Source organism: Frankliniella occidentalis, unplaced genomic scaffold (genome assembly GCF_000697945.3).
Source record: "Frankliniella occidentalis isolate FOCC.00 unplaced genomic scaffold, Focc_3.1 Scaffold6, whole genome shotgun sequence".
In the NCBI taxonomy this organism is placed as follows: Eukaryota; Metazoa; Arthropoda; class Insecta; order Thysanoptera; family Thripidae; genus Frankliniella; species Frankliniella occidentalis.
In genome coordinates this window covers 523,710-532,681 of record NW_026267136.1, presented here as the reverse complement: position 1 = coordinate 532,681, position 8,972 = coordinate 523,710, and the positions used below count along the sequence as shown (strand labels likewise).

At 42.5% G+C, this 8,972-nt stretch overlaps 3 protein-coding genes across 3 annotated transcripts in view; 1 reads left to right on the top strand and 2 right to left on the bottom strand.

The window, feature by feature from the left end:
• The window catches only part of LOC127750221 (uncharacterized), a 10,770-nt gene extending 8,325 nt beyond the window's left edge, over positions 1-2,445 (bottom strand). The window contains exon 1 of the mRNA XM_052271221.1: positions 1,816-2,445. Coding sequence (XP_052127181.1) covers positions 1,816-2,114 — 299 coding nt within the window. The 5' untranslated portion in view covers positions 2,115-2,445. The remainder of the gene's footprint in view (positions 1-1,815) is intronic.
• Positions 2,446-2,862: 417 nt separating this feature from the next.
• Positions 2,863-4,489, bottom strand: LOC113201715 (cyclin-dependent kinase inhibitor 3-like). Its single transcript, XM_026415585.2, has 5 exons — positions 4,287-4,489; positions 4,085-4,185; positions 3,778-4,000; positions 3,541-3,676; positions 2,863-3,463 (listed from the first exon to the last, which is right to left on the bottom strand). The coding sequence occupies exons 1-5, from the start codon at positions 4,331-4,333 to the stop codon at positions 3,398-3,400; spliced, it is 573 nt and encodes a 190-aa protein (XP_026271370.1). The 5' UTR covers positions 4,334-4,489; the 3' UTR covers positions 2,863-3,397.
• A 240-nt stretch (positions 4,490-4,729) lies between these two features.
• Positions 4,730-8,880, top strand: LOC113201707 (WD repeat-containing protein 76-like). The gene is made up of 12 exons (XM_026415545.2): positions 4,730-4,926; positions 5,245-5,486; positions 5,573-5,641; positions 5,715-5,899; positions 5,992-6,151; positions 6,231-6,370; positions 6,450-6,622; positions 6,717-6,801; positions 6,891-7,029; positions 7,120-7,310; positions 7,527-7,648; positions 7,742-8,880. Exons 1-12 carry the CDS (start codon positions 4,822-4,824, stop codon positions 7,889-7,891), a joined length of 1,761 nt encoding a protein of 586 aa, XP_026271330.1. The 5' UTR covers positions 4,730-4,821; the 3' UTR covers positions 7,892-8,880.
• Positions 8,881-8,972: the final 92 nt, after the last annotated feature.

Below are 8,972 nucleotides of genomic sequence, written 5' to 3'. Positions count from 1 at the left end.
CCCCCCCCCGTCCTCCCGCGGAGCCCATCCCCTGCCAGACGTAGCCTGGCGGCGTCAGCAGCACTCATCAGGAGACGACTAACGGCAGGAGAGACAAACATTAACTTTCTACGCTTTCTACTCTAGCCGGGTGGGACCTTGGCCTAACAGCCAAGCACCCCATCCCCCGGCCCCCTAGACCTTGCCAAGCTGCTAGTATTGTAGTAAAGAGGAAACTTTTAGGTACACACGTACGGCTGCTCTGGCTGTCTCTGCCAGAAATGTGTAAGCGACTACCCCAACTACGCTGGATGGACAGGGCCGAAAACGCTTGCTTGTTTGTTGTTGTTTTTTGTGTGTGGTTCTTTGGATAGCTCCAACCTATGTGGAAAAGAGGAGAACGCGTCGTTGTCTGACTTGATGTACCAGGTGGCTGATGAACCCCGTGCACTTCTGGAGTTATGGCTGCACCGCACGCACGCGGGCGGGTCGTCGCGGGCTGGTCTATCGCCTTTGTCCACGACGCCCTCCCTAAGGGTCGTCCTTAAAGTACATCCGTTTCTCTCGTGTTCTTTCGGCAACTGACGGGAGCTGGGCGCCTGTGAAGTCCAGGGTAGGCCACCCAGCAGCACACGCATGCGCTGACGTTTAAGATGTTGCCTACCTAGCAGGCGCTCTGAGAGCTTTCCACGGCTGACATGAACCCACCGCAGCCCCTGTGGGACAGGTTCGTTTCGGAGAATGACGGACGTACTTTCCGCGAATGACCCCTTAAGGGCCGAGGGAGTAGGCAACCCGCCCGCGCGTGGGAATGCCGTGCCGCATAGCTACAGAAGTGAGCGGGGTTTATCGGCCGCCACAGAGGGCTCCGTAACTTATTAGTTAACAGCCTTTAACGTTATTTTAAGAGTTACAGTTATAACTTGTAACTTTTTATGAAGACTTTTTAAAATAAGTTAGTTATTCGACCTGTCCAACTTTTCTCCACAGTATCTACGATTAATATCGGCCGTGTATTTGAAAATCCATAACTTTAACTTTTACTTAGTGACTTGTTACGTTGGCGGTAACTAATATTCGTTCGTGTTATGACAGAGCCCTGTCTGCCACCAGGTATATCAAGTGCAATGAAAGATGTCACTATACGAGCCTGGTCGCAACAACGTTTCCCCTGTGTCCGCGTGTTCCTTCTCTCACCCTCGCCAAACTACTAGGAGTGCCGCCCATCATCGGCTCAGCAGTCGCCAATACGCCCATCATTGCCTGTGTCGCTAAATAACCTCTCTGTTACGGCTCCGCACATAAAGTGGTTGACTTGGCCCCTTAATCCCTTCGCGCCCATTTCTTAGTTGCGTGCCGCGGCCAGTCGGACGGATGTTGAATGGAGCTGGAGGACCGCGGCCCGCCGCCTCAAGTTTCCACAATGACGCCATGCGCGCTGCGCGCCGCGCCCGGGCTGGGCCCTAACTTTTCGATTATTAGACGAGGCAAGCCTGACAGCCCAACTTCTTTTCCCCTCACCCACCCACCAACCCACCCTCCAGCTGCAGCCAAGCCAGTTGGTAACAAAAGGCTCCGGAGGGAATGACGCGACAGCGACGCGACAGCTAAGGCAAGGCCCCAAAGTGCGGCGTGTATTGTCCCTCTTCATCATCGAATCAGTTCAATCCGACAGCCAGTAAAGTGACGAGCAAGGAGACGCGTCTCCGGGCGGGGAAGAGAAGTTTTATTGCCTGTCACCTACTGTGCCACAAACAACACTGGCTCTTGAAATGACACGCATTGTCTCCCTCTGCCCCCCCCCCCTCTGTTTTCGTAATCTGTTCTAGTACTCACGTGGATGCAGAAGGCATGCTCGGTGGAAATATCCAAATGTCACAATGGACCCCTCCTCCGCACCAGAACGGCGCCACCGACACCAGACACTGCTTCACATCGCGCCCGCCGCCGCCGGCCTCGCTGGCCCGGGCCGAGGCGCGCGCCCTCGTGGACGCTCGCGGGAGGGGCTGTGATGTCGCGTACGCGCCGCCACGCGCCGCGTCCTCGTCCTGATCGCCCGGCTGATCGCGGCTGATGGGTCCCTTCGCTCGTCTCGGCCGCCGCCGCCGCTCGCTTCCACACGCGTTCTGGCCCATCGCATCGCCCCTCCTGGACCAGCGCGTGGGGGGTGGGGGTGCAGCATCCCTCCCCCACCACCGCGGCCCCACCCTCCCACCGGCGCGCTCCAGGCGGGGGCTGCAAACTGTTCAAGGGCTCGCGAACCCGCCCCAACTGTGGAGCTGGTGCGACGCGAACATCCCTCCTCTCGTACGTCAGGGTGCGTGCGTGTACGTGGGACGTGCCCGGCGGAGAGTAGGGCAGGCCGCCGGCTCCACACGGCTGCTCGGCGGGTCGGCCTGTCCAGTGCGCTGCAGGCGCTACCAGTGGCAATACCGAGCAGAAACACCCGGCGTGGGTCACACCCTCTGTGGCGGATGAGGCAATAGCGAGACGGTAAATCCGGAACGCGTTCAAAGTCACCTCGCTTCACTTCGCCTCGGGAGACCCACAGCCAACGTCTGGCAGAAGTGAAGTGAAGGGAAGCTCGCCCATCGGACTGAATGCAAGTGCAAGACACTATCACTAAAAAAATACGCCCATGAGAAACGCCTACGCGTAATATTTCGCCTAAACATCTTAAGCCGTTAATGGAGAAGTTTAAGAATGCACAAGAAGTTTCAAGAAGAACTTTAAAATTTTAAAGTACGTCACGTCTGCTGTAAAAAAAAGTTCTGTCAAATGCTATCTTCTTTCATGGATAGAAGCAGAAAACATGTGGAGGTCAGCAAGGGGACAGACTCGGGGACAGGCCAGTGCTCGTAATGGGGAATGACAACACCAGAGTCTTATTTTCAGTCATGTTTTAATAAATTTCAATTTGTCGTAACAGATGCAGCCATCTACATAACACAACTGGCTGCTCCCCCGCACACGTCAAATAATTCATAAATCAATTTCATTGATGATTTTAAAACTATTGTGATGACATCACAAAAACGATCACATTGTTATCCTTGGTTGGTTTCTAGTATTAGGACATTAAATATAATAAATAAAACTCAATCTTTAGTCTCTTGGTGAAATTAAAACAAAATTATATAATTTGAGCTAATCTATCTAAATTAAAAACAAAATTTTCTAGAGCATAACATAAATAATAATTATTTAGTATGTAAACTTAAACATAGAGAAGGAAACACTATATTTATGGACTGTGATTTAGGAAATGATTACATAGTACAGAACTTCTCACCAAAAGTTACATAGAAATTTTCTTCCTATTGTGAGAGGTTACATGTGAAGTATGAATATGGGACTGAAGTTAGATGTGAGTGAAACTAATGTTAGTAGTTTAACGTGAAAAACTTTAGTCACAAAGTCATGATAAAATTTCATTTCTGTGTTGTGCTTGAAACTCTCTGAATCCATCAATAAAATTATATTGCTGAAACAAGAAGAAAGTATTTAGAGCATATCACTCCAGATCTCATAGTCAAATGATCCTTGACCATATACTTTTACCTGCATTGTTTGAAAAGCTCCATTTCCAATGAGTTCTCGGATCTTAAAAATGGCATGGGCTGGTGTAACATTTTCCTCTAGCTCCATGTAGAAAGCAGCCATGAGAACACTTACACGACCCAAAAGACTTTGAGCACTGTCAGAATAAAACAATCTTAAAATTTGGCCACTATTCATAACGTTTTAAATTAGTTTTTGTTTGGTAGATACAAAATTTACAGTTGGAGAGCTACTCACTGGATATACACTTTGTTTCCATCAAGCAATGTATCCCAAAGATCCACTAGTATTTTGTGTATTTCTTTGAAATCGGGCGAAAGATCTGGCTCAATGGGGTAATGATGAACTCTGATTCCTTTGCCACGATATACATCAAACAGTTCTCGTACACGAAAAAAGGACAGCTCCCCTTGTTTGCATAGACAAAATACGTCTCTAATTCCATTGTCAGTCAACACCTCTGTAATCAAGTCCCAAAATATACTCATTCATTCGATCACATTTAATTCCTAGACTTTGCAGCATGAATCACACAAATACAAACTTATATCCTGTTCAACATTTCTCCATGTGGATTTGAATTTCATGCCGGGCATGACACCAATGGCAACAGACTCCGGTTCTACAACATGTGAGCAGTCAAACCTGAAGAAGAAGAAACAAGATTTACAGAAAATGTTGAATGAAATAGATTTTCGACATTCAAGAATACATAACCTGTTTTCAAGTCTTTTCTACTTCCATACCATGTGATAGGGAACGAACGAATAGTTGACTGATTGTTGTCACTCATTATTTAATAATTAATTTCAAAGTCAAAGGACTTTTCGACACCAAAATGTGTCGAAACGTTCCGCCCCCGAGTCTGGGTCAAGATCGTCAGGATGCGTCAGGATGTCAACAAACTTTGGCAGCCGACGCAGCGTCGTCTGACCGGTCACCACTGCCAATAATGGATTTCAACGAACACATTGCCAACATGCTGACATAAAAAAAGAAAAATATTTCCCAGCCCTTATGCTCTATTTTTTGTTTCCAGAGGATATGTAAATGGGTTCAAATATCCTGGCCTTTAATTGTTTGAATCTCAATGAACATGACATTCGGCATTTCATTCATTCGAGTGTCTTTGTCGTGTATGAGAAATCAGCGAGGGGAAGTGGGGTGGGGGAGCAGAGAGAGAGAGGGGAGGGGAAGGGAATTTGTAATGGCGATCATTTCTGGCGGGAGTTGTCTGTTTTCACATTTTGGGGCTCTTTTAATTATCTGCTCTTAATAAATATGCGGGAACGCGAAGATAGAAGAAAGGGGAGAGACGAATCGGTTGGAGACAATGAAGAAACAGAAACTCCAATCACTGTATCGTCCCGCCTGAGGGCGAGGAAAGTGAGTTTTCTCGGTATACATACCTTGAGAGGTTATGCCCAATTGTTATTAGTGTCAGATTTTACTTTTGTTGTCTAAAGTATTGGCTTACATTATTACAACCTAACTTCACTATTCTATATCTGTTGTTACACTTTGAGGATTTTACACTTAAGTGTGGTATTAGTCTTTGCACCTCAGGAGTTCAATTTTTATTTGTCTGTTTACATTCAACCCTGTCTCCTTTATTTATTTATTTAGCCCTTAGGTTCTATCTTTCATTTGTGTCACTACATCTTTTCGAAAATTATTAAATCAAATTTTTATTTTCATGTATAGCAAGTATCATATGTCCAAAATGAACCAGAAATTGAGAGTGACAATGATGATACGGACAAAGATACTAAAGATGACGAATGGAAAGCAGATGAAGCAGAAAGTCCTAGTAGAACACGGAGGAAGCTTCCTGTCAAGAGGCCACCTTCTGTGTCGTCAACTTCAGTTGATGCATCGTCTGACGAAGATGATGATTACATGAAAATGCGACAGAATAATATCAAAGAGCGACTAGAACTTGTGAAGTATGCTGTGAACTGAAATAGTGAACTGACATGATTATTCAATCTTCATTGTACTAGTATGAATTATATTTTTCTCTTTGTCTTAGATCTCTGGGGATAGTAGAATTGAAAGAAGAGCTAGGAGGTCCTTCCAAGAAAAAAACAAACCAGAAAAAGTTAGTTTTTTTGTTCCTGTTTGTGAGAATACCACTGAGTCTGTATTTAACCAAGTTATATATTTTCTAATAGGAAACCCCCAACACCTAGAGAAAAATCTAAGAGGCTTAAGACTATTGTGGACGATAAGATTGCACGAGAAGCAAGAAGAAAGTTGGGTAAACCATCACCTAAGAAATCAAGATCGGACATTGTCCATAGTACATTAGAAAATCTTCGTGTTACAATTGCTAAAGCTACATCTCGTAAACCATCAGGTAATATTCATGTCATCTGGTTGTGAAATTTGTGACAGTTCTAGTTCCAATCTGGTGTACTGATTTTTTCTTTTGTGGAATTTTATTTTCAGGCCCACTTCCTATGCTTTCTTTAAAAACCTCCAGAGAGGAGAACACTGAGGATGACCCTGATGATGCAGCCTCCAAATGTGCTGACTTTGTTAGTTTGCTGAGGCCCTTCCTTGTGCACAGGGGAGATGAGTCCCAACTCAGCACTTGCAGTCTTGATACGTATGTTACTTTTATTTGTTGATAATGCGCTATTTAAGTTCTACTGTATTTTAATGTTTTACTATTCTAATCTTTTTAGATTTAAAAAGATTGTTTCAAGATTATCAATAACTGAAGAAATGATAGCCAAGACAAACACAGCCCGAATCACCTCAATGGCCTTTCACCCAGGCGAAGAAAAAGTTCTTGTTGCATCTGGCAGTACAAGTGGAGACCTTGGTAATTACTTTAAATCAAATGGTTTTACTTTTAAGATATTTTTTAGAGCTTCTGACCTTTTTTTTTTTTTGTCTTCCAGGACTTTGGGACGTGTATAATCCTGACGAAGAAAAGTGTGTTGAAGTTTTGGGACCTCATACAAGTCAAGTGAACTGCACCTCTTTTGACCGCTGCAATCCCGCTAAAATCATCACAACAAGTTTGGATGGGACTGTAAGAAGAGGTGACCTCCTGAAATTAGTTTTTGATGAGGTGTGTGATCAATGCTGGTTGTAGTTTATATGTCTTTGTTTATACGTCTTATAAACTATTGATGAACATTACTAAGTTGATCTTATATTTGTAGATATGGGCGCATGAACAGAATGGTCCCAATTTTCATGCTACATGGCATGATCAAGTTGATCCAAACACTTTGATGGTGGCTCATGGTAAGAGTCATTTGCCCTTCTTTTTTATTAAATCTTACAGATTTTATAAGCCACTTCTATGTTTCTAAACTGTGTTGTTTTTCTTATAGGAACTGGACGTGTGGTAGTTATTGATTGTCGCAAGCCAATGAGCCCTGTAGGTTGGTTTCATTGCCATGAACGTTCTGTTCGAACTGTTCAAAAACACCCTCAGGAGAACAAGTTTTTTGTCACATCATCGAGGCTTGGGTAAATAGATACACTCTAAACAAAACTGTTGCACCGTGGATTTTTCTTTACCTATTTAAAGGTAAAATTTAATCTTGCTTCCCTTTGCAGGCAAGTACGGATTTGGGACTGGCGCATGATGGACAAAGAGAAACCAGAACCCGTTTGGGATTTGGTACATCCTAAAGGTCTTTCTAGTGCTTTTTTTTCATGCAAAGGCAACTTACTGCTCACCACTTGTAATGATGATAGATTACGAGTGTATCATACTGCCCTTCTTCCTGGAGCATCCAAACCAAAAGGTAAATTATTTTGACTTTTCAGTAATACCAGAATTAGAAATGTCTATATTGACATATGCACTCTGCCTGCATACTTAATTTTTAATTACCCCTTCCATGGATCCAAAGGGTAGCATACCTAAAGAATAATTGCTCAAAACAACTGCACTAAGCAGTGCATGATTTAGGTATTACTAGTATCACCAACCTCATATGTAATTTTTGATTATTTTCTAGTTGTGACCAACATTAAACATGACAACCACACTGGTCCCTGGACCTCAGCTTTTAAGGCCATGTGGCACCCCCAAAGAGAAGATGTCTTCATGGTTGGGAGCATGGAAAAAAACCCAAGAAAGGTTTGTTTTCTAAATTTTTTGTATCATACAAATGTGAAATGGATTGAATATTTTTAAAATATTTTGATTATTAATATAAATATTTTTTGACAGCTACAAATTTATGGGATCCATGGCCAACCAGTTTACAACCTGACAAGTAATGAACACCTTCTTACAATCCCAGCTGTACATGCTTGGCACCCAACTCTCCCTCTCATTGCTGCTGGTAATGCATCTGGAAGAGTGCATGTTTTTCGATGAAGTTTCACCATGGTTCAAGCTTCCTGTAATTTGCATTTGCAACCTTGTACTTTAGTTTAACATTCTAGAATAAGGTAACATTCAGTTTTGTTCCATTGTGTATTTAGCTTCCAATGCCAATTTGTTTCCATTCAAAAAAATGATTTCCGGTTTTAATATTTGTAGGAAGCATTACTTATTACTTACCTATGCTTCTTGTGTAACTTCCCCATTGCCAGATTGTTTTCAATTATTATGCTAGTCACTTTCAGTGTTTGTGGTTGTTTGGATGAAGTATTTCCTCATTTGTGTAGGCTTTTAATATGCCTATCTCAGATTAAGTGATGAATAGTACAAATACTGTAGTAACTTATATGAATGATTTTTTTGTTATGACTTGAACTTGAAGCAATTGTTAGGCTTCCTACTCAAATTCTAAGGGACAGAGTATAGGAATATTGAGTGCAGACTGTCCCAGTGTCTTGTTTATTGTATTTTACTCTAACAGGACCTTTGTGTCTTGGACACTTTTTCTAAACTAATTTATGCTTTATCAATACTTTTTGTAATTCTTTGTGCTAAGTATGGCTTTTATTTTACTTTATTCAAAAGGCTGTTATTTTATAAGCATTGACTGTATTCTGGCTTTTAGTTTTATAAGGGGTGCCATATTTATTATTTGTAAATGCTTTTAATTTCATTCTTGGAGTACCATACCTTTCGCTTTGTGTTCCAGAACTCGTGAGCTCATACCATTTGGAGTTAAAAGTTATAGGTCTTTATTCTCAAATTATTCATTTTGTCAGTTGGGCAGGTCAACCTTTATTTCCTGTTGTCACAAGTAAGCAGCTCTAGCTGGTGAGGTGACTTCTGGTGTGTAAAGTAATGTAATTCAAGTTATTGTGTCAATGTCACTGAATGAGAATTAATGTGCTATTGTCACAATGAGCAATGAGGCCATTATCATGTGCATATTGTCATATTATTAAATGAGATAAAAAAAACACTTATACAGTTATTAAAATTTACATACATACTGTATAGTAACACAATAATAGAGAAACCAATGGATTACTTCCCCATCTTATGAATGACATACGTG

Coding starts and splice junctions, on each gene's coding strand:
- LOC113201715 (XM_026415585.2), bottom strand. CDS start 4,333: ATGAGTGACAACAATCAGTCAACTATTCGTTCGTTCCCTATCACATG. Junction 4,186..4,286: donor CGTTCGTTCCCTATCACATG/GTATGGAAGTAG, acceptor CTTCTTCTTCAG/GTTTGACTGCTCACATGTTG. Junction 3,464..3,540: donor GAGCTTTTCAAACAATGCAG/GTAAAAGTATAT, acceptor TTCTTGTTTCAG/CAATATAATTTTATTGATGG.
- LOC113201707 (XM_026415545.2), top strand. CDS start 4,822: ATGCGGGAACGCGAAGATAGAAGAAAGGGGAGAGACGAATCGGTTGGA. Junction 6,371..6,449: donor CAGTACAAGTGGAGACCTTG/GTAATTACTTTA, acceptor TTTGTCTTCCAG/GACTTTGGGACGTGTATAAT. Junction 6,802..6,890: donor CACTTTGATGGTGGCTCATG/GTAAGAGTCATT, acceptor TTTTTCTTATAG/GAACTGGACGTGTGGTAGTT.